This window comes from Benincasa hispida, chromosome 9 (assembly GCF_027475165.1).
Source record: "Benincasa hispida cultivar pf3 chromosome 9, pf3_genome.v1.1, whole genome shotgun sequence".
NCBI lineage: Eukaryota > Viridiplantae > Streptophyta > Magnoliopsida > Cucurbitales > Cucurbitaceae > Benincasa > Benincasa hispida.
In genome coordinates, this window is record NC_143486.1 from 60,840,443 (window position 1) to 60,866,201 (window position 25,759).

General features: G+C 34.7%; 1 protein-coding gene across 1 annotated transcript; it reads left to right on the forward strand.

Moving 5' to 3' along the window:
• Positions 1-11,269: 11,269 nt before the first annotated feature.
• Positions 11,270-14,556, forward strand: LOC120084868 (cytochrome P450 CYP82D47-like). The gene is made up of 2 exons (XM_039040681.2): positions 11,270-12,430; positions 13,776-14,556. The coding sequence occupies exons 1-2, from the start codon at positions 11,489-11,491 to the stop codon at positions 14,397-14,399; spliced, it is 1,566 nt and encodes a 521-aa protein (XP_038896609.2). The 5' UTR covers positions 11,270-11,488; the 3' UTR covers positions 14,400-14,556.
• The last annotated feature ends 11,203 nt before the right edge of the window (positions 14,557-25,759 follow it).

The following is a 25,759-nucleotide window of genomic DNA, read 5'->3' on the forward strand; positions in this document are numbered from 1 at the left end:
AATCTTATTAAACTGATTAAAATATTAAACTAATTTCTAATCTCATTAGAAATTTTATGATCTTAGGTCTATGTAATCATATTTTAAAACTATTTTTTATTCGAACCTAAGTTTGCATGCAATTATGAATTATTGATTTTAATTTTTATTTTCATTTAATTATAACAATTATAAAATAAATTATATAAATTAAAATCACACATTGCATTGAATGACATAATTAATAAAATTATAACATTTATAAAATTTTCTAAAGCAGTGTCATGCAATTCCCGTTTCATTATTTAACATACATAACATTTATATATACTAAAGTAATGAAATAATTAATAACGTACACACATCCATACATCCAAACTATATTTTATAAACTTTATAGTATAAATGATGCATGGCTAATGCACACAAACATATATTATAACACTTATATTATATGATGAATAAGCATGCTATAATATAAAATCATGCAACTATATATTATAATATTTATAATATAAATTATGTATGAATAATTCATATGATATGGTAGAATTTTCTATATTGCATACATTATGACATATAAAAATAAAAATAAATCATAAATCAAATGAATAATTTAAACAACAATTTAGGGACCGATATTGGACTCCTAAACCAGTAGTTAAATTAATAGAACTAATTTGATGACTCACAAACTTAAACAACTTTGAAATTGCAGACTTGATAGCAGTTAATAATGCCTAAAAATATAGGTGCCTTTACAATTAACTTGAAATGTAAAAGAATTTAACAAACCAGAGGCTTCATCCCAGAAACTCCATTAATCCACACATCCACAAACAATTTAACGATTAAACAGATAGTAGATATGCTTCACCCACCAAGAATGTAAATGCAATTCTTTGCATCAATGAATTTGGAATATCATAAACCTAGCTCTGATACCAATTGAAGAAACTCTTATACAAAAGTACCTCTGAGCGAAAACGGATCTTTTCAAAGACACTGTGACAGAATTTCCACACTTACATTCAAGAAAACAGATATGCATCATATTGTAAAATTACTGTCAAGCAATCGTTCAGCAACACCACCGGTCGTCTACCATGAACGGTCTCCACATGAATAGAAGGAAGATGGGGACGACACCAACCACTTGGATCCCTTAGTATTCTCGGTGTGTGAATCCAAAGAGTGGGCTCTGTTCGAATTTGGAAGAGGAGAAGAGAAAAAGAAGATCATATACAACGATCAAGCAAGTGGGAGAAGGTTGCATCTATCGTATAGACAAAATGTTTGATCGTTTAGATGAAGTACACGATCGTGTAGTAAATAGGCAACGATCATCTATACGATCGTAAGACGATCGTTTAGTACAAGGTACTGATCGTTTAGAAGATGGCGCACACGTGTATACGATTGTGTAGTAAAATCGAGCTATCGTATAGACTCTCAATTTACTAAGCGATAGGTAGCAAACACTTCCTGAGCAAAATAACTGTGATCTTTTGCAAAATGAAAACAATTTTCATTTTATTCTTTAGTTATGAAAACCGATTGGAACTTCCGACTAACACAAAATTACGGAGAAACGGCGTGCACAATTATCCCATAATTGTCAAAATTAAAAATTAAATATAATCATATTATATTTATTAACCTATAGTTTAGTATCAAATATAACCATAGTGTTTCCTCCTCCACTAGATATAAATCATATTTATATCCAATTTTGTCCAATTAATGTATCTTATACATAAAGTCAATCATATCAAATATAATTAACCAATTCAATCATATCATATATAATCGAACTCCCTTTTGTCAATTTGAACATTTCAAACTGGCCCAGAAATTGATTCTCAACTTAAATCCATTGAGCTACCAAAGGTGACCTTATGGACCTATGGCTCGAGCTCCAATGGTAGGTGAATTGCTAACTAAACTCTTTAGCTACGAGATCCTCCATCTGTTAACTGCCAGGCATTCCACTAAAGACCGACATCTGAACTCTTCTTAGCACAGATATATTTTTGTGTCCATCGGATATAATCAATCAACAGTACAATAACCCTTCACAGATGCTCGTAAGTACAGCTGGGCCAATTTACCGTTTTGTCCCTGTAGTTACATCTAATTCCTTAAGTACTACTAATCCCTCTAATGAACAATACAGCATAGTTCTACTATGTGTGGACACCTCTTGGGCCAAGAGAAAGTGTGTGGCGCCGCATCGTTCAAGCCCCAAGATCAACCTTTAAGGGAGCAATCTATCTACTCACCCCTTCTTCGGGGAAGGAATGAATTCCATCTTGTGTAGTTGAGTTCCTAGCTCCCAAATCAGACGAATCCCCAAAGTGGTAGGTTTGAGTCGGCAACCTGATCACTCGCACCCATGCAAATCAAAGGACCGCCTTCAAAGGCAGGAGTTCCCAACTCACTCAGGATTGAAGTCATGTTACCTATGGTCATCCTCACTGAACGACGTTATATAACGAGACGTTAACACTTCGTGGTTAGGTCTTATACAAACTCTTTGTATAGGACACCCCCGCTCGCACGTCCCCACATGAATGTTTAGGATCAGACCATCTATAGCAAGTCACAATACTTGTAACTATTCCAGAAAGTGGGCTGCATCCGTAGCGTTATCAAGATAAGGTTTCTCTCCTATATCCATATCCCCAACAAATATAACACATAACGTATAGTTTTTATATTGTATCAAATACAATATAACCTATAGCTTTTGTTTCTCTCAATACTGCATGACATTTAATATAAATCACATTTATATTAAATTTAATTATATGAATCCTATCTAAATAAATAATATTTGAATCATATTCAAATACTTAAATCCTCTCTTAATAAACTTTATTTTATAATGTATCAAAATACATTATACTAAGTATATAACATATATTTAATTTAAATTATATATATCATATATTCCATTAATTTGAACAATTCAAATTAATCCAAAATTAATTCTCAACAATCCTAGTTAAGCTATAGAGGGGACCGTATGGACCTGTAGATTGAAACTCCGATAATATTTGAATAATTAATTAAACTTCATTAATTAAATTACTCAACATCCATTAACTGTTGGTCACTTCATTAAAGACGACAGCTGCATTCTTCGCACTATAGATATATTTTTGTGCCCATTGGATATAACAAGCCAACAGTGCGTTGTCCCTTCACAAATTGCTCGTAAGTACAGTTAGACCAAAATTACCGTTTTTCCCCTGTGGTTATATCTAACTCCTTAAGTACCATTCATCCTTCTATGAACAATAAGTTATAGTCCAACTATGAGCAAACCCCTCTCGGGTTAAGTGGGTGTGTTGCATCACATTTTTCAATTCCCCGAGTTAGCCTTTAAAGGAGCAATTTATCTACTTACCCTAACATTATGGAAGGAGTGAATTTCATCTTGTATAGTTGTGTTTCTAACTCCGCAATTAGTCAAATCTCCAAAATGGTAGGCTTATTGAGTCGGCGATCTGGCCACTCTCACCCATATAAATCAACGGACTGGCTTCATAGACAAGAGTTCACAACTCACTCGGGGTTCAGGTCATGTCACCTATGGTCATCCTGGTGAAATGTAAGTCTCTATTATTAATGTCATTATATAATGAGACTATTCATTTCGTGGTCCAGTTGTATACAAACGCTTTTGTATAGAACACCCCTGTTCCCATGCCTCTACATGACTGATCAGGATCAGATCATTTATAGCACTTTACAATAGTTGTAACATCTACAAAGTAGGTCGTATTCGTAATGTCACCAGGATAAGATATCCAGACCTATCCATTTATCAATCTACTAGAGACCATTTAGGTTATCACTTAAACATGATCCACCTGTATGTCTTTACATACATGTTTAAGCTACAGAAGATAACCTTGGATGTTAGTTTATTGATTTTGTGCATTAATGCTACTAATTGTCGAATAAAATATCTCAAATTTTATTAAATAAATATATTTTTTGTACATTACAATTACAAACTATAGTCCACAAGATTTAGGGCATCAACCCCAATAAATGTCTTAAGATTCTGTAATGTAGTAATTGTGCTATGATGCAAGCAACGTTCAAGTCCATGCAATAAACTTCTTGTCATAGATTTTATGCAATGATATGCAATACTATTTCTAGATATGCGTTATTAATAAATGTTCTTGTAGTATGCTGTGCGTTGAACCAAGTATAATTTCATCGCAAGTTTCTCGGTATGATCCGAGGTCGAACACAGGGATTGTTTTAGGTTAATTGCATTATATTTGTGATAAATGCACTCTCTCGAGATCTAACTTCGGTTGAAGGCTCCGGTCGTCACTCAAAATGGATGAGGGAAATGAAGAACTCTTAAGCTTTCTTCTCACACATTAGTCTGGATCGCAGGGATAACCCTAGATAAGTTGAATTTCTGCTTAGCGGCTTCTATTTATAGAGCTTGGATCGCCAATAACATTTATGGACTGCTCTGATTCTGACATTCGCGATGCGTTAGTCCTTTTCTGATCTACTAACGGTGTGGTAGGTGAAATGTCAACATCATCTTTTGATTTTCCTGAGATATGCGTTGATGCATTCATTCCACCAACCTTGCGTTGATCCCACTAATATGCGTTATCGTGTAGCCGCAATCGTGCAGTGACTGCATTCGCTTAATACCGCAACTCTACATGATGATCGCAATCATTTGACGATCGCAACTCCTATGCGATGGATGCATGCGGCTGATCACCGCAACACCCATGTGGTGGTTCGCCTTTGCGATGGAGAGTTTCTCTGCATGCGGTCGTCTAGGCGGTAGTCCGGCTTCCGCGTTTGCGTCCACTTCCTGCATTAGCTACAAAAATAGACAATTGAACGCATAATAATGCATAATAATGGATTAGCCGAGATTCTCAATGTTGAATGCCGCAAGCTCGTTTTCTCATGAATTTCTAATATAATTGTCGCATATTGTACTTAACAGCCTTCATAATTCTAAATAAAAGGCCTAAGATGACATGCATTTCTGCATGTCATCAATGCTCCGAAGCTCTGTTTAGGTTCATTTTCTTGTCGTTTCAACTCCAGTTGTTGGTTATACCCCTTACTTGCTCAAAACCTACAAAATCAAGGAATAAACACATAAAATCTTAGAATAAGCCCGAATTAAGCTACGAAAAATAACACTTTTACGGTAGTATCAAACACTCCCAACTTAATTCTTAATTGTCTTAAACGAGGTAGAAACATACAATCATGCACAAAGATATGTTTGTTTAATTGCAAGGCTCGTTACTCTCGTTTTAACAGTCTAATAAGATCGTGCATGCAATCACCAATGTCATCTAAAAACAAACAATCAAATGAGGCAATTTAAGAAAGTTTCTTCAAATCTATTCATGCAAAAGTGAGTTCAAGACCCTTCTATCTAAACCTAAGCAGAACTCGTAATAGATTTATAAGGCTCTCAATTTGTTTTCCCGTACTCGGGTTCGAAGGGTTAAGAATTAACTTCCTAAACTCCAAAGTTGCAATACATACAAAATGGAAAGACCAACCTCATTGTTATCAATGAAGAACATATTGTGCATCTCCCAAATTTTTCATTTGAAATTGCAATGCTAGCCATCTCTTTACATTAGCAAGAAATCCTGTCTCATTCCCAATGAGTAGGATATCATCAACATAAACTACCAAGAAAGCTACAGTCTTGTTACTATTTTCTTGTAAACACAAGGTTCGTCAACATTATGTTCAAAGCCATAACATTTGATCGCAATGTCAAATCTTATATTCCAGGATTGAGGTGCTTATTTTAATCCATAAATGGATCTATTAAGCTTGCAATTTTTTTGCTCATGACCCTGTTCAATAAACCTTTCTGGTTGAGACATATATAACTACTTTCATCGAGATGACCATTCAAAAAAGCTACCTTGACATCGATTTCCCATATTTGATCATCACAGAAAGTAGTAATAGATAAAAGTATTTTAATAGATTTAATCATGACAACATGAGAGAAGGTTTCTTCATAGTCTACCCCCTCTCTTTGGGTAAAACCTTCTGCCACGAGACTAGCTTTATAGGTTTGCACCTTACCAGTTTGGTCTCGCTTTCTCTTGTAGATCCGCCTACAACCAATAGGTCTTACACCATCTGGTTGATCTACAAGCTCCCAAACAGAATTGAAGTACATTGACTCTAATTCTAGGTCCATGGTTTTTATCCATTGGTCTCTATCTACATCGTCGATTGTCTGTATAAAGGTTAATGGATCCTCTAAGCCATCATCAGGTATGATGACTTGAGTTTCTATTAAATCCTTGTAGCGGTCAGGCTGTTGAGCAACCCTCTCACTACGTCTAGGCATTTTTAATTTATGAGAAGGATATGACGGACCAATAACTTTTGTTGAAGGACCAGCTTAATCAACAACTTTTGTTGATTTATCTCTAGATTCTCTTGACATCTCATCTAATACTAGTTTACTGCATGGTTAATGATTTCTTATTTGATATTTCTCTAAGAATGTAGCATTTGTCAATACTAATACAATATCTTCTTGAGGATCTAAAATGAACCACCTTTTGTTTCTTTAGAGTATCTTACAAATAGGCATACTTTTGAACGTTGTTCCAATTTCTTAGGGTTTTGTACCAATACTTGTGTCGGACATCCCCAAATTCTGAAGTGACGTAAACTACCTTTACGTCCTCTCCATAACTCATACGGTGTTTCTAAAACACTTTTTTAGGGAACCATGTCTAGAATATATACGACAGCTTACACTGCATACCCCCAAAAAGATTGAGGTAATTGGCCATAACTCATCATTGAACGAACTATGTCTTATAGAGTTCAATTTCTCCTTTCTGCTACACCATTCTGTTGTGGTGTACCAAGTATTGTGAGTTGAGATTGAATTCCATGTTCTACTAAATAGTTATGGATTTTTAAATCCATATACTCACTACCCCCATATGATCGAAGTGTTTTAGTCCTTTTACCTAATAGGTTCTCAACCTCCGTCTTGTATTCTTTGAAATTTTCAATAGTTTTAGACTTATGATGCATTTGGTAAACATAGTCATATCTTTAACAATGATCAATAAAACTGATGAAATCTTCAGATCCTCTCTGAGTCTTAATATTCATTGGATCACAAAGATATGAATGTATAAGGTCTAGAGGTTCTTTGGCTCTAAGACATTTTCCTGGAAAAGATCTTTTAGTCATTTTTCCCTCAAGACATGATTCACATGGAGGTAAAAATTTGTCTTCTAACTTATTTAAATGTCCATATTTTACTAATCTCTCAATTCTGTTGATATTTATATGACCAAGTCTTAAGTGCCAAAGATAGGCGTTGAGAGAAATCTTTCATTTTTTATTTTGAGTTTCTGCTGTTTTAAACATCTCTATATATAAAATAGCTTTTGCCTCAATTGGTTTTAACACATACAAGTTATTTTTAAGTTTAGCAAACAAGATACAGAGATTAAGTTCCTTTTCATTTTATGTACGTAATATACATTTTTCAGTAAATGTAGAAATCTCCAAAACATAACTTGATGTCTCTCATTGCTTCTGCTGAAATGACTTCACCTATTCCCACTTTGAAAGTCATTTCATTTTCCGTTAGCTACTTCCAGGAACTAGTTTTCTAAATGGAAGTGAAAATATGATTAGCAACGCTTGAATCTAGTATCCAGGTCAAATGAGAACTTTCCACTAAACATGTTATATTACAAGTAAATCAGATTTACCTTGATTTGCCTTCTCAGCTTTCTTCTCTGCAAGATACTTAGGGCAATTGTATTTCCAGTGTTCGTCGACATTACAATGGAAACATTTTCCTTTTGCAACTTTCGTATTGCTCTGACTAGCAGGAACTTTTTTCTTCCCTTTTCCCTTCTTCTTAATTTGGATACTCTTATCTTTTGAAGGTTTAGACTTCTTTTCAAAGGGTTTTGAACCAGATGTTGAACCCTTCTGAAATTTCCTCTAGGAAGCAATATTTGATTCCCCTTCTTTATTTTTCATTAAGGATTGATAAGTTTGGAGTTATTTAGGAGAGTTGTCATGTTGTAATCAATATTATTCATTATAGCATTTGTACGAACGGTTAGAAAACTTTTCGGAAGAGATTCCATAACCATACTAACTTGACTCCTCTTGTCTATGACAGCATCATTTGCTTCCGCTTTGTTGAAGTGGACCATTATGTTCCGTACGTGTTCTCTAACAGACGTCCCATCCTTCATACGTGAATTCTAAATGTATTTTATAGCATCGTATTGTACCGTTGAGGACGGCTGTCCAAACATCCCTTGTCTCCATGATCTCTTTTGTAGTGACCATGATTTTATGCCTTTTAGTAAGCACATCAGATATGCTTGCTAAAATGTAGCCTCTGGCTTTTTCATTAGCCCTAACTCATCTGTCATAGGCATCCTGAACATTTCAGTTTGCATTAGAGTTGGGAAGAGGAGGACGTTCCTCCGTTAAAACGAATCTCAGGTCATCAATGACTAGTGTCCTGTTTATGTTTGATTTTTAATTTGAATAACCATCTCCATTGAACTTATCGGAGGCTAAGAGATGAATAATCAAGTTCGACAAGCTGAAACATAAACAAATTCTATGAGAAAATTGCATCTAAATCCAATTTTAACAAAAGTAATAAAGTACCCACATATCTTTATTTATTTGCAACAATACTTTTGTAAGTCAGAATAGATGCTACCAAGGGGCAGTCAAATACTCTTTCACTAAAGTTAGACATTCTTGACTAAATACTATATCGATAATAACTCTTATTGCTATAGTCATTTAGATATCGTTTTCGATCAAGAACTTACTGACACTTAGTAACTCTTGTAAGTGTGACCTTCCATTTTAAGATTTCATAGAACGGTCCACCTAAAAATGACAATAGGCGAAACATAAGAATATCACGGTATTGGAAGAGACCGTAGGATATGATGACACATTTCCTGCACCCACTTACTATGAACTACTTTCCCTATTCACCTTGTTATTGATCCATGCAAACACTTTCCAAATAGAGCAGTCGCGGTAAAAGCGACACGAAGCTGAGTATGGATCTCATAGTGTGAACTCTTAGGGACGTGAGAGCTAAAAACAATATATCATATTTATTATTAATCTTCCACTGATGTATTCCAATTGTTTGGGTATATCTTGTACTTAGGTATATTTCGGCTAGAAAACACCCTAAGTCTATGTGGTTTATCCAAGTATAACGTTTATATTTTGATTTAACCTACGATGTCTATGTGATAAAACCTTTTTATTACCTCACACCGCTCATGCATGCTCATAAAACCAATTAACAACACTCAATATCTCGATTATAATCCCTAGGTAGCAGGTGTTACGTAAACCGTCAACTTAAGTGCCTCTAGCCTTAGATAGGATTGTAGGCCGATTGAGTTTGTAACCGTGTTTTATAAGATAACAACCTATTTTAACTATTAAAACAAGTTGTTATTAAACCTAAGTGAGCATGCATCTTATTTTTGTTGTAGATTTTAAATGTCTAATTCATTTTATAACACATATAAAAATATAGAAATACTATAACATACACTTATGGATTCCATACTATAATAAACTATATTTTTATTTGACACGTGCGCTTGCGCATATCAGAGGACAAGAGATATGAAGGAACATTCTTTTATGAAATGAATAAGAATGTTTTCCATTTCATTTCAGTTGTATTGTAGATTTTAATTACTTTTAGAAAGAAATTCAAATTCAAATTCAAATTAATATTTATTTTATAAAACAAAATATTAAATTAACAAATATCAATTTAATAATTAAAATAATATAAAAAATAAGTTTAAATTAATAAAAAAAATAAATATGTTATATACAAACTATATTAAATTAATGAAAAATTTTCTTTAAAAAATTAATGAGAAAGATGATGTATATTTAAAACGTCTTAGGCACTCGTAAAATTTTGTATGAAATAAATATAATTATTTAAAGATGTCGAATATCTAATTTTGTACGCTCCTTTTAAGGTAACGTGTAATATTACCATAAATGCTCAAGTGGGTGGCGTAATATCTGATGAACCAGACAACCTTAAATTAATTAAACAACAAAATTTTTCTTGGATCGAAAATCAAAAGTGAACAAAAATGTGGAAATTCATAGCACACTTTTGTCATTTTCCCACGAGGGGTGTCATGTTGTCTCGTAGTGGTTGTAGATGGTGGAACAAATACTATTCAATGTGTTCTATGATAGATTTCAAATATATTTTTAAGTATTTAATTTAAATATTTAGTAATTCACAATAGTTTTTTAAATATATTTTAATTATTTTTATAAAAAACGATTTAAATAAAAATAATTTTTTATTTTTTCAAATCAATCCAAATAACCTGAATCTAACCTAATTTTAATGCATATGGAGAAAGATTTATGTAGCCTAACATGTATTAGACATAATACTTTTTCTTTTTCAAGAAGACTAATCCCGAGACATAGAAAAATGATTAAATTCTACTCTAATCTTAATAAGTATTTCTACCCTAAATATTTATTTTTAAAAAATGGACCCTGGACTTAAATAATTTGGGATAATTTATATTTATCTCATTTTTCTAGTTCATTCATTAATTTTAATTTTTAAAAAATAATGAGGTAAGAGTTTCATAAAATTCTCTACTTCAATAAGTGCACACAAAATAAAATTTATAAACCAAGGAACACGTACATCACTAAATAATTCTACTGAAGCTGGCTAATAAAGTTTAAAAATAAAAACGCTTTAATTTTGTTGAACCTTTTTTTGTTCATCAATATGTAGTTAGAATAGATATCTGAATAATGTTAGAATTTTTCGATAAAAACAAATTATATACCTTACCTACTTGAACTATATTGTTCACTATAGTTTGTTTTTTTTTATAAATTTATCAAACTCGTATCCAATATATATGCGGATTTAGGATAATGGTAACGAGTAGCATTTTTAGGATAATAATCATTTATATAATAATATTTTTTAAAAAAATTGTAAATATAGCTAAAGCTATCACTTTTATCAGCTATATGGTCTATTATTGATAGACTCCTATCAATAATATAGTTTATTATTGATAAATTATCTAAATTTTATCATATTTGTAATTTTTTACATTACGTTATATCTACTAATATTTTGAGACTGATTGTTATATTTGTAAAAGTCCTATAAGTTAATATTCTCTTGAATATATATTTTTTTTATAATGTATATTCAAACAAAAATCAACCTTAAAGTAGAAATTACATCTCTTTTAGATGGAGTAAGATAAACATTGAAAGACTTATCTAGATAAATAAATTTAAAAGTGGGATGAAAATGGAGCGTTTGAATAAAAAGGAAAACCAATACAGGCAAGTGGGATTGTCAAATAAATTCGGCTGATTTATTCTTGAATGAAACAATCGACATTCCTCCATGGAAATTATTTCACCCCATCTCAATCTCATCACACTCGGACTCTTCCTCTTCCTTCTCTCCTCTGTTTTCTTTCTAAAGAAGCTAACCAGAGCCTACAAATACAGAGACCCTCCTCAGGCAGCCGGCGGATGGCCGATCATCGGCCACCTCCGACAGCTGCTCGGTCCAAAACTCCCTCACGAAACCTTGGGAGCCATGGCCGACAAATACGGACCAATTTTCACTATCCGTGTTGGTGTCCACAAAGCTCTGGTTATAAGCAATTGGGAAATGGCTAAAGAGTGTTACACAACACATGATTCACTCATTTCTTCTCGTCCCAAAAGTTTAGTTGGCCAATTGTTGGGCTACAACTTTGCGGGGTTTGGGTTCAGACCAAATTATGATTCTTTTTACCGTAGCATTCGGAAAATAATAGCTTCGGAGTTGCTTTCGAATCGGCGTTTGGAAGAACAGAGAGAGGTCAGAGTTTGTGAAGTGAAGAGAGCGGTGAAGGAGGTTTATGAATTGTGGAACAGAAAAACAGAGGATTTGGTTTTGAATATGGATGAATGGATTGGGAATGTTAATTTGAATGTGATTTTGATGATGGTTTGTGGGAAGAGGTTGTTTGGGGATGATGAGACGATGAGACGGTGCCGGAAAGTTATGAGGGAATTTTTTGATTTGGGTGGGCAGTTTATGGTGGGAGATGCGATTCCTTTTTTGAGATGGTTGGATTTGGGTGGATATGAGAAGGCTATGAAGATAACTTCAAGGGAATTGGATTGTTTTATTGGGGAATGGCTTGAAGAACAACGCCGGAATAGAGACTCTGCCACTGCCGCCGCCGCCGCCGATGGTCGACGTGACTTAATGGATGTGATGCTTTCGATTCTTGAAGAAGGAATGGAGCTTGGTGGGTATGATGCCGATACAGTCATCAAAGCTACTTGCATGGTATGCTGTACATTGCTACATTTGTTTTCATTATAATTTGATGGATCTTTATATATTTGCAGCTTACTCTAATTTTACAGAAGAATTTTTTTTTTAAATATCTAAGAGATAATGAAAATTGTATCAGTTGAACGATATGTGAGTACAAAAAAAAGAGGAGTTTTTTTTCCAAGTATCTCTATCTACCACTTAGGAAAATAATAATTTTAGCATGTGTGAGTCCAATGAATTGAAAGCTTAATGGAACAGGGACATTCCTTGTACATTTTCTTAATTATCATTGAAATTAAAATGGAGAACGAAATTTTGTCTTGGTCCCATTGAATTATATCCTCGATCATGGGCCCCATCTTTGTGGAAAAATTTTGCATCTTACTTTAAACTAAAAAAAATGATTAGTTATGGATTAAAGTGCAAATTTGACCACCATAATTAGTTTAGTTCATACGGATTGTTTGATAAAATTTTATCAACTATATTGATTAAATTTTCACTTTCAAAATTATAGTGACTAGATTTTGATTATTTCCAAAATATAGGGAAAATTTTGAAATTTAACCTTCATTATTATAGTTTTTCATGTCATTTTTTAATATTTTTTTATTCAATATTCAATTTATGTGACTCTAATACATGTCCACTTCAATATATATAGTTTTATTATCCATTTGATAAATTCAAAATAAAATATATTAAATTTAAATTTGGCTTTGCGATTTCCACGTAATTTTAATTTGAACAAATATCAATTTATATCTCTGAACTTTAGGGGTGATGTCAATTTAAACTCTAAATTAATAGTTCTATTAAATTAAACCCTAAATTTTAGGTACTATCCATTTAAATTCCAAACTATTAATTGTATCAATTTAAACCTTGAACTTTTACGAGTGTTTCAATTTAAACCATAAACTTTTGTGACTGTATCCAAATAAAACATAATTGAGGGTTTAAATCGATACACTTATGAAAATTTAGGATTGAAATTGATACAATTAATATTTGCGCTTTTAAATTTGTCCAATGCTTTTAAACGTTTTTATAATTTTGAATTTATTTTTTTAATTTGGTATGTATAATTTGGTTGAGTTATAATGTTGGTCCCTATAATTAATAAAACTTCATAAATAATCATTGTCATTAGGATATATATATATGTTTAGTCAGATGGCCATAAGCTAATATTTTGTAGTTTTGGCTTACAATATTAGCTGATCATATATATTATGGTCTAGAGGACTTATGAGATTTAAAAAAATTGAAGCTTAATCCAATTCACAAATTGAAAATTCTAAAATTAAATTAAATTTGATTTTTATGTTGTTTAAACTCTCTATAACAACAGGCCCTTATAGCTGGAGGAACCGATACAGTCACAGTAACTCTAACATGGGCGATCTCATTTTTATTAAACAACCGAGAAGCATTAAGAAAGACACAAGAGGAGCTGGATATCCATGTTGGAAACAAAAGGCTTGTGAATGAATCAGACATAACCAACTTGGTGTATCTCCAAGCCGTAGTCAAAGAGACATTAAGGTTGTACCCAGCAGGCCCGCTGTCGGGGATTCGAGAGTTCAGCCAGGACTGCACGCTCGGAGGCTATCACGTGGCCGCTGGCACGCGCCTCATCACCAACCTTTGGAAGATACAGACCGACCCTCGAGTTTGGGTGGAGCCTTTGGAGTTCAAACCCGAGAGGTTTGTGAGTAGCGAGAAGCATGTGGATGTGAAGGGCCAAAATTATGAACTTGGTCCATTTGGGTTTGGAAGAAGGGCTTGTCCTGGGCTTGGGTTTGGTGTTCAAATGACGCAGTTGGTGCTGGCTATTTTGGTTCATTCGTTTGAAATTGGAACTCGTTTTGATGAACCAGTTGACATGGAGGCTAACTTCGGACTTACTATGCATAGAGTCAACCCTCTTCAAGTTATTGTCAAGCCTCGTCTCTTACATACTGCTTATGCTTGAATTTTATATTGGAATGGAACTGCTTGCTGTTCTGCTTTTAAGTTTTGTTAAGTTTTAGAGACTTTCCAGTTTACAACTATTTGTAACATAAAATAAAGATGGTTGGTTTGATTAAGTAATCAAATTTTGATATGTTGGTGGGAGGAATTTTCTGAAATGGGAGTCAGGAGCTTTGCCTTCTTTTCGAGAGTAATATACATGGTGAATTCTTTTCTATATCACACTCTAATCACACAAAATATTTTTAAAGAATTTAAGAAAAAAATTGCCACGTGAAAAATTATGATTAGACTATTAGGTGGTAGAAAAAGAATATAGTCTAAATTACACCTAAGTATTTTTCGGTGTTTCAATTCATAGAATGATAGAATCATGGGAAAAGCATCCTCAATTATATTCGAACTTCCTATGATGTTTTCAAATCTATTTAATGTTAGAAACTGAGCCTTTTTTTTAATTAAATCTGTTATGTGGCTTTAGGTAATGTAACTAACTATATACCTCCTATTGTACTTCTGCGCTTAAGGTTGTGCTGCTTCGATTGCTCTTCTAAACAATTATGTGCAGAAAGGAAATAGTGTAGGTTAAATACCAGACTGTCTGCCCAGGATTGTATGTTTGATTGAATGGGTCTTGTCGTCTATTTTGCCCATTAAAATTGTAGCCTCCAATTGTATTTATCTCAAGAATTGCTCCTCGCATAGCACTTGGACAAATATCACTTGTATGTCCAGCTCCATGATACATTTGGCAAACAATAGTAGACTGTCCATTCTCCGTCTTTGTCAACTATTTGACAATAGAAACTAGGTTAGATATTTCTTTTTGAAGTTCACTTACCTCATTGGCTGATTTAACACTGACTGAGACCCTTTGTGCGAAACTGTTGAGAGTTGGCTGCCATGGTCGCTATCAGTTTCATCGCCGTAGTAGCGGTTTTGTTTACTAAGGCTCCTCCTGAAGTTGCATCAATACTGCTTTTGTCAGCCTACATCAGTCCCTCATAAAAATATTGGATCAACAGTTGGTCTAAGATCTAATGGTGAGGAAACATTGCACGTGTATTTCAGAATCATTCTCAATGCTCGTGAAGTATCTCCCCATCGACAATACTGTAGATCTTCTTTCTGATACTCGCAACTCGAGATGTTAGGAATAACTTATCCAAAAACTACCTGCAACTCCTCCCAGGATGTGATGCTCTCAGGTGGAAGGATGTAGAGCCATTTCTTGTCATCATCCTTCAATGAGAAGGGGAATGGCCTCATATTAACCTGTTCTCGAGTCACCCCGTTTGGTCTCATTCCATCGCACACCACATAAAATTCCTTAAAGTGCTTGTGCAGAACTTCATCCTACAAAACAAAGAAAGAGTGGAGTAAGTGAATTAACCTAGATTTAAGCTCGAAATTACCTGTCATTTCTGGATAGGAAATGCATAGGGGCTGTTGAGTGAAATCAGGTGCAGAGAGCTCCCTAAGCATCTTCTCATGTTCATCCATTATTAGTGGATTTTCAGGAACACTTTCTGTTAGAATACAGAAACAAGCAGCGGAAGAAAAACAAGATCATTAAACATTCTAATTCATTAAATTTGGCTTCAAATTCAACATTCTCATAAACTAAAAAGAAGGTTTCAACACTAACCTTTAAAGATACATTTGAATCACGAATTCCAGCTACACACCTCCCTTCCTTTGGATGTGAACCACCACAAGGTCTTCCCTACTATTCTCTTGGGACTCAAAATAAGCTTGAATTAGGGAAATGAAGGAGAAAGGCTTTCTTTTTCCGTAGAATGAACAATTTCTTCAAACAGAATTTTCAACAAAACATCTCTTCAATGCAAACCCATTCCACTCAGAATTTGAGCTATATATTGCATGACTATCATACATTCAAAAAAACATGTATGAATTACAGCTCCACCTTAAGAATTTGAGCTGGAAATGCAATGGATTGATGACTAACCTACTAGGTTGAGAGGTGGGAAATTCCCACTTTTCCACTTTTTCTAATTTTTCAAGTTTTTTTATTTTAATTTTGAAACTTTTCCAAAATTAAAATTAAAGTTAACTTTTCAATTTTAATTCTTTAATAAAAATGAATTAAAATTGAGTTTTTATTAATTTTGCAAAAATTAGTTCAAAAATTAATTTTTCTTATAAAATTAATAATTAATAATTAATAATTAATTAAAAATTTAATTAATTTTAATTAATGTAATATCAAATATAAAATTACTTAATCACCAATTCCACTATCATGAATCCCTATTCATGTATTTAATATTTAAATCATATTTAAATATTAATCAATTCTCCAATTTTGTTTAATTCCAAAATTAAACGTGTACTTATATCACATATAATTATTTCATTCTGACATTTACTCATATCCAATAAACAAAGCTCAGTGGTTATCTTATGTAAACTCAAGCATGTATATGTGATATATAAGTGGATCATGTCTTAAGTGATAACCTAAATAGGTCTGTAGTATAAAGATTAAGGTGAGATACCTGATTCTACTGACACTACGAATACGACCCACTTTGTAGAGGATTGCAAGTGTTGTAAACCACTACAGATGGTAGATCCTGACAATTCATGTGGACATATGCGAGCGGAGGTGTCCTATACAAAAAGTTTGTATAAGACCGGACCACAAGATGACTAGCTCTTTATATAACGCCGTTGATATTGGAGACTTACATCTCACCCAAATGACCATAGGTGACACGACCTCAATCCTGAGTGTTTTGGGAACTCCTGCCTTTGAGAGCGGTTCTTTGATTAGTATGAGTGAGAGTATCCAGATTGCCAACTCAACATGCCTACCTTTTTGAGGACTTGTCTAATCTGGGAGCTGAGAACTCGCTTACACAAGATGGAATTCACTCCTTTCTCTAAGCAAGGTTAAGTAGAGAGATTGCTCCCTTAAGGGCTGATTCCGGGGCTTGAACATAGTGGCCACAGCTTCTCTTTGGAAGAGAGGACTCGGTCATAGTAGGACTATGACTTATGTTTATTAGAGGATTCTGTGGTACTTAAGAAGTTAGATGTGACTACAGGGGCATAACGGTTATTGGCCGAGTTGTACTTACGAGCGATCTGTGAAGGGTTGTCGTACTCTTGATTGTTTATAATGAACACATAATATATATGTCATAAGGAGAGTTTAGCTGTCGATCTTTAGTGGAGTGCCTGGCAGTTAACGGATGGTGGATCCCATGACTAAAGAGTTTAGTTAGTTATTCACATACCGTTGGAGCTTCGAGCTATAGGTCCATAAGGTCCCCTTCGTAGCTCAGTGGATTCAAGCCGAGGATCAGTCCTTGGTATTGATTTGAAATGTTGAAATTGACAAGAGGTAATTCGATTATATATGATATGATCGGTATGGTGTATGAGATACTTCAAGTGGATGGAATAAAAAAAGAGCTATGGTTTATATGTTTCATGAGATGAAATATTAAAACTATAGGTTATAAATATATTATGGTAAGTTAGTTATCATTTATATTTATAATAATATTAATTATTGGATAATCATCTCTTTTTCTCTAATAACTAATTGAGTGGTAAGTTATTGGTGGTTTCATGGTAATCGTGAAATAAAAAGAAAAATGTTTTCCTAATTTTAGTAAGAAGTGATTTGAGATTCAATCCCGAAAATACTCACGGATAGTTGTCAAGTAAATAAGATTTACTAAGTGACAGCTTGGAGTTAGCTAAACGATCGTGGAGTGTTCTTAGGCGATAGACACTAAGCTAAGTGATGAGATAAGCGATCACATAGCTTTTGCTAGACTATCGCATAGCTTTTCCTAAACGATTGGGCATCAACCTATATGATATGTTCTTCCATCTCCCATTTGCTCAATCGTTTACACGATTGTGGTTCCTCCTTCTTCTGCCTCAAACCAAGTTCACACAAAACCCGCCCTCTAGATTCTCACACCGTGAATACCAAGGTAACCTTCTTGGTGGTATCATACTCAACTCGACACTATCAAGGTTCTGTGGAGGTTATTCGTGGTGTTCGGGGTGTTCGTGACCTTGGTGATTGCTTAGTTTGAGTGCGCGGTGTTCGTGTAGTGTAGCGGTCGTGTTGGACGAGCGTTCGTGTGTTGTTGTGTTACTGTAATCGAGCATTCATGATCAAGGAGCTTGAAGACGAGTCGACAAAAGTGTGTTGCTCTTGTCCTTGATCTTTTGTATACCATGCTGTAATTTTGTATTTTAGCATAAGCATATGTTTTCGTTTGTGATTGTAATTGTAAAGTTTATATACGATTGTAATTTGGAATGATCATTCTTCTACTCATGTAAATCCTCGTATCTGATTTCCTTCAATTGGTATCAGAGCTAGGTTGTTCTGATATTCCAAATTTCAATTCTGTTTTGAACTTCTTTTACAGTCGTGGAGGGTTTTCTGCATTTTTGTTTAATTGTTAAATGCATTTGTTGATGGAGTTAATGAATGTTTTCGGGTTTAATTTCCTTTGTTTAAAGCTTTCTTCAATTACAAAGTGTTAATTTATAAGGGACCCTATGCTTTTAGGCGTAATTAACATGCAATCGAGTCTGTAATTCAAAGAGTTTGAGTTAGTCAAGTCGTTCATGATGAAGTTTCGGAGCATGGAGATGTGGTTCTAAACGAGGAAAAAGACCAAAAATTGGTCCTATCGTATATCCTAAGGTAAATGATTGTTGGGATTTATCTAAGCGATAATGTAGATTTTTCTATACGATCGTGTAATATTTACTAAACGATCGTTTAGCTAATGCTAAACGATGGGGTAAATCGTTTAATCTATCGCGTAACATTGGTTTCTCGATCGCGTAGGCGCTAGAGGTAGATGATCGTAATGGGAGCATTTGATGCTCATCGTTTAGTAAAAGAAGCGCGCTAGAGGATCATGTAGTTTGCTTGCTTCATCGCTTAGTTACTACCTACACGATCGCGTGATATACGATATGAAGGCGCTCGCTAAGCGATTGGTTATGCAATAGTGCTTTGCCGCATCGTAATCGTTTAGAGGATCGCGTAAGGCTGGTGTTGTGCGAAGCGCGCTAGACTATCATATACCTTCATCGCTTAGAAAAAGGTACACGATCGTTGCCAAACGACCGTTTAGCTCTGGGAGCGTTGGTAAGCGATAAAGTGAAGTATTTGTTCTTTCGTGTAGACATTTGGGGGGAGTTTGGTACACGATGGTTGGAGACGCGTTGCTTTGCCCAGACAGTTCAAGACCCGATTCGCCTGTTTAAACTGGGGACTCTTTATTTTTGTAATAGTTAGCTTTAATTTTTGTGTTTTGAGGAAATTTCACCCAGTTCATCAACATTTGTTTATTATATATGTGATGTATAGTGTTTATATGGCAAAGAGTTTGACATATATTTTAAAAACCCACCTTAGGTTGTGCAATTATTCATGTATCATGTATTATAAATGTTATAATCTAGCATGAAGAAATTACATGAAAGCATGCACAAACATTATGAAATATAAGAGTTATATTTTGCATGTAGTGAGCATTATCATACATCATCCTTTTATTATAAGTGTTATAGTCTAAGGGTGAATGGAAGCATGTTATGCTTGATTTCATTGTTGTTTTGTATAAGTGTTATATAAAAGAAGTAGCAATGAATGAACAATGCATTGAGCATGACACTTAGGCTGTTTATAATCGTTATGAATGCCTTGCATGTGTTAGCTTAGCATTGAGGTTTTGGTTGTTTCCATTTATAAGTGTTATAAAGGAAATTAGAGCTAAAATCAATAATAAAGAGTTGCATGCGGACTTAGGGTGAACTCAAGTTTTTTAAAATTGAATTGAGATAGACCTAAGTTTAAATGGTTCTAAAGAGTTTAGTAACCTAGATTAATCTTTTAAAATCGGTTTAATAGGATTAAATTGATTGGCATAAAAGATTAAATTTTTTGTTTTAATCTATCTATAAGGGACCTTTTGTCTAAGATGGGTTTTGTCTAGGTTGGGGTTCTTAAGTTGATGGAAACGGAACACCCCTACATAGGAACCTACCTGGAAAGGTGAATTAGATAGATTTTCTACAAGCATGTGACAATTGATCAAAGACTCCGTTAAAGAGTTTAATGGATGATGATCAAAAGTTGTTTAACTATCCATGGTACAAGTTATGCTTGGGCAAACCTAAATGTCACTTAGTTAAAATCCTTAGCTGTGTTTTTTCTAAGTAAACTAAACCCTAGGTTATAAAATACTCAGTAGGAGGAAGAGATGTATCTGTTATATCTATGATTCCACTCACATTTTTCCCTGTATGTTCACACCGTGAGATTCATGCTTACCCTCATGGTGCCCTGGGAGCATCCCCCTTCGGATGGTGTTTGCATGAGTCAATATCAAGGTGGACGGAGAGAGTATTTATAGTAAGTGGGTAAAGGGTGTGTGTCAACACGTCCTATGGTCTATGTCATTGGTTCACACAGTGAGATCATTCTGTACTCCCTCGTGGCGCCCTGGGAACATCCCCCTTCGAATTGGTTTTGTGCAATTGGTCAAGATAAAGGTGAACTCCAGAAATGGATAGAGTCGTTTTAGGTTTTTCCCCAATCGGATTTTTTCCCTTTGGATTGGGTTCTTGGGGCGGATATCTAGAGCTTAGAATGGCCGGTCACACTTACGGGAGATTGTTAAGTAAGTTAATGATCTCTTGGTCAAATCAATGATGGCTAGTCGTTATAGGAGCAAGAGTTATTATGGTATTAATGACTGGTTGAGAACTTCTCAATTCAGATGAGGGATAATTGATCTCCATTTCGCAACTTTTGTCCTAAACCTTTGAAGCGTCATTGCGAAACTAGATGTCACACGGGGTTCATATTAGTTTTGCTAAAACCTTATTGGATGTTGTTTGTTTTATATCGGGTATTTGCATTAAAACCTAACGTAGGTCAATATGTTTTTCTTTTCAGCAACTCGTTAGTATTTTCGTTTAGTGCGACTGAATACATACAGTGGAAAGAATCGTATAAAACGTATTTCTTGGAAAACAACCTCAAATTTGTCATGGTTGAGGAGTGTCCTCAAGTCTCGATCCTTGATGACTTCGAAGTGTTCGCAATGCATATGAGGTGTGGATGAAGGCTAATTCATTGGGCCGACTAAACATTTTGGCTAACATATCTAATGTTTTAGCCAAAAGGGTTGAGCACATGATCATTGCACACGAGATTATGGACTCGTTGCAAGATTTGTTTGAACGTCAGTTCTCACTTGTCGAGCACAAAAGGATGGATGAAGAAACCAGTAGTTTCTGTTGTTCTGACACTTATCCCACACTCTCTAAAAGAGGAGGAAAGACAGTAAATCTGATTTATTAGTCTTGTAGACGTGTTTGGTAGAGAATGATGATTCTACCTGGATCCTTGATTCGAGTGCTACCAATCATGTTAGTTCCTCTTACCAAGGATTCAGTTCATGGAAACTGTTGCCACAGGGAAAGATGACTCTATGAGTTGGTACTGGTGAGGTTGTTTCAGCTGTTGTTGTAGGCAGGCTGAAGTTATTTGTTGACAAGAAACATTATTTGTTACTGAATAATGTTTTCGTAGTTTCTCATATTAAGAGGAACTTAATCTCGGTTTCTTGTCTCATTGAATAAGGGTACACCGTCTCTTTTTCTGAGAATAAAGTGTTTATTTTCAAGAATGGAATGGAGATTAGTTATGGTTCAATGGAAAGTAACTTATATGTACTAAGGTCATTAGTCATAAAAGCCTTGTTTAACACTAAAATGTTTAGTGCGGCAACAACTACTAAAAGACCAAAGTTTTCTCCTAAAGAAAATGCCTATCTTTGGCATCTAAGAATAGGTCAAATCAACCTCAATAGGATTAAAAAGGTTGTGAAAAGTGGATTTCTAAAAATCTTAGAAGAAAACTTCTTATCGGTGTGTGAATCATGCCTCGAAGGCAAGATGACCAAACGACCTTTTACTAGAAAAGTTTACAGAGACAAGGAAACCTTGGAGCTTGTACATTCAGACCTCTATGGCCCGATGAATGTTAGAGCTTAGGGTAGTGAATATTTCATCTCTTTCATAGATGATTATTCAAGATACGGGTATCTCTACCTAATGCAACATAAGTCTGAAGCCCTTGACAAGTTCAAGGAGTATAAGCTGAAGTTAAAAACTTGTTAGGTAAGAAGATAAAAACACTACGATTTGATCGTGGTGGAGAGTATATGGACCTCCAATTCTAGAACTATATGAAAGAACATGGGTTTGCGTTCTAACTCTCGGCCCCTGGTACACCTCAGCATAATGGTGTATCAGAAAGGAGAAACAGAACCTTGTTGGACATGGTTCGGTTTATGATGAGTTATGCTCATCTTCCAGACTTGTTTTGGGTTTTACAGTGGAGACTGCATGCTATATCATGAACAACGTTCCCTCGAAAAGTGTTTTTGAAACATCTTTTGAGTTGTGGAGAGGATATAAAGGTAGTTTACGCCACTTCAGGATTTAAGGCTGTCCGGCACATGTGCTAGTGACTAAAGAAGTTGGAACCGAGTTTGAAGGTTTGCCTTTTTGTAGGCTACCCCAAGGAAACGAGAGGTGGATACTCCTACGATCCGAGTGAGAACAAAGTGTTTATTTCTACAAATGCTATCTTCTTGGAAGAACACATATGAGGGATCATAAGCCACGAAGTAAGCTCGTTTTTTAATTGGACAGTTATGGGATAATTGGTCGTCGTTTTCTCTGTAACCATGCATTAGTGGGATGTTCCATTCGGTTTTCGTAACTGAAGAATAAAATAAAAATTGTTTTCATTTTGCAAATATATAAAAAGAACACGGTTAATAGCTCACGGTGTGTTTATTGCCCATCGCTTAGTGAATTGAGATTCTATATGATAGCTCGCTTTTACTAGACGATCGCTCACACGCGCACGTGCATTTTCTAAACAATCTCTTACCTTTTCCTTAACGATCGCTTAGCACCCGAGCTTTACTAAATAATCGTATACTTCGCCTAAATGATCAAGCATCTTATCTATACGATAGTCGTTACCTTCTCCCACTTCCTTAATCGTTGTATGCGATCTGTTTTCCTCCTCCCCTCTACAAAATCTGAACAGAGCCCAATCTTTGGATTCTCACTCCGAGAGTACTAAGGGCTCCAAGTGGTGGTGTCATCCCCATCTTTCTGCTTTTCGTGTGAAGCCATTCGTGGTAGACGACTGGGGTGTTGCTGAATGATAGCCTGACATTCCAGCGAGAGCAAAAGCTTCCGTTTGTGAATAGAGCAAGATTTCAAGTGAAGAGAGTTTTTAACTGGTAAGTTTACTCGTTCGCTTGTTTATTTATCTATAAGTATGCCGTACTTTAGTAGTTTAATGTATATTTGTATGTGTGAATGTAAATGTGGTAATTCTGTCACAATGCTTTTGGAAAGATCTGCTTCCGCTCATAGGTACTCTTGTATAAGAGTTTCTTCAAAGACCCGGAGTCAGCACTTAAAGGAACAACCTCTCTACTATCCTTGAAAGCAGTTAGGAGTGAATTCCATCTTGCACCCTATGTCTCCAGCTATCTACCTAGTCTTACCCCTAAAATGGGAGGCTTATTGAGCCGACACTATTGAGCCAACCCTCACCTATTCAAATCTAAGGATAATTCTGAATAAACGGGAGTTCATAGTTAGCTCAGGAGTATAGTCAAGTTACCTAGGTCATCGTTTTGAAATAGTCAGTCTTAAACAGTAAACAACGTTATAAAGTAAGAGTGACTTATTTCTTGGTCCGAACGTACGCAAACTCATTGCATAGGACACCCCCACTCCTCATGTCAATACATGAACGAATCAAGATCACTTTGTTTGTAGCACCTTACAATAAATTGTAACAACTACAGAGTGGATCGCATCTAATAGTGTTACCAGAATAAGACACTCAACCTTATTCGTATACTATAGATCATTTTGACCATTTATATGAACCTGATCCACTTTTATGTCTCCACATAAAGTTCAAGTATGCATATAATAGCCATGGATCTTAGTTTATTGGATTTAGTCTTTATAAGTGCAATTTAAAAATTCAATAATAAATTTTTTGAAGAAATATTGAATAACATCTTTATTGATGATAGAAAATGTTTAACTTTACAAACTAGTTTTAGGACATACAACCAAACACTTTCTTCTCCAGACATGTCTTCAACATGGATAGTTCTTTCAAGCGTAACTTACTGTCTTCTTTCTCTCCCGATTCTCTGCTTCTCCCTGGAAATTTCTACAAAATACAACTGTTTAGAGCCTTTGAGAATGTGGGTCATGCATCAAAAGAGAAAATCGATTAGCAAGGAAGACACTATAAAGCCTAAAAAAAATCAGGAAATTCGTTGGCTCCCTGGAATTAATCACCGAACGAACTACTTATAACACAAATATCTTATGGTGTCGCTGCCAAAAGATCATAACACAAATAATTAATCACCGAACGAACTACTTATACTAACCAGTAGTTGCACAAGCGGAAAGTCCGAGGTCGAACCTCAGATAATCGAATTGGATTCCCCAAATTTGAAGCTTATAAGAAGTAACCTAGAGGGGGGGGGGGGGGGGAAGAAGGAGGGGGTTGTGAAAATTGTACGAAAATTGAAACGCAAGTGTGAAAGTATGTCTAAAAATACCAATTGAACAAAAAAAATTAGCTTGGGTTATTCCTGTTTATTCCATTCGTTTTCAATTCTATCATAGACTTATTCTAAAGATCATGCGAGAAATTCCAATTAAAACTTATCCTACTCGTTTAGAATCCTAACCAGTAGTCCATAAGATCAAGTTAATTTAAAGAAAAGCAAAATTCCTCACCTAATCAATAAATCAACAGGCATTAAGATTAAAGGCAAAGCTAAGCCAAACAATTAATTTTTATTATCGAATCAATTAAATTGAAGAAATTAGAGTGCTTAAGGTTCTAATTGCTTCTGCATGTTGAATGTCAACATCATCAATTGGTATCAGAGCATGATTTAAGCACTCAATTTGTGTTAATTTTAGCTTGGTGAGCGATTTTCATAAGTTGTATGAAAATGGGTGTTGATATGGATAATTTCAATTTTGACATTAGATTTCTCTTTAATTCGGTGTTAATTGTTGTAATTGGTTCTTTTTTTATGAGTCTTAATGTTGATTAAGTGTCTGTAAATTTGTTAGAGTCAATAGAATTGCAATTAGGTTATATTTAAAGAAAAATCAAAGCAAGCTCAGAGAGGAAGTTTTTCTTTTAATGAGAGTGACCTTTCAAAGAGAATGTGAACTAAACTTATCACAGGAATACCAGTTACGGTA

What these genes read in the sequence shown, in the direction of transcription:
- LOC120084868 (XM_039040681.2), top strand. Translation starts at nt 11,489, where the DNA reads ATGGAAATTATTTCACCCCATCTCAATCTCATCACACTCGGACTCTTC. An exon ending in TCATCAAAGCTACTTGCATG is followed by an intron (nt 12,431 to 13,775) that starts GTATGCTGTACA and finishes CTATAACAACAG; the next exon opens with GCCCTTATAGCTGGAGGAAC.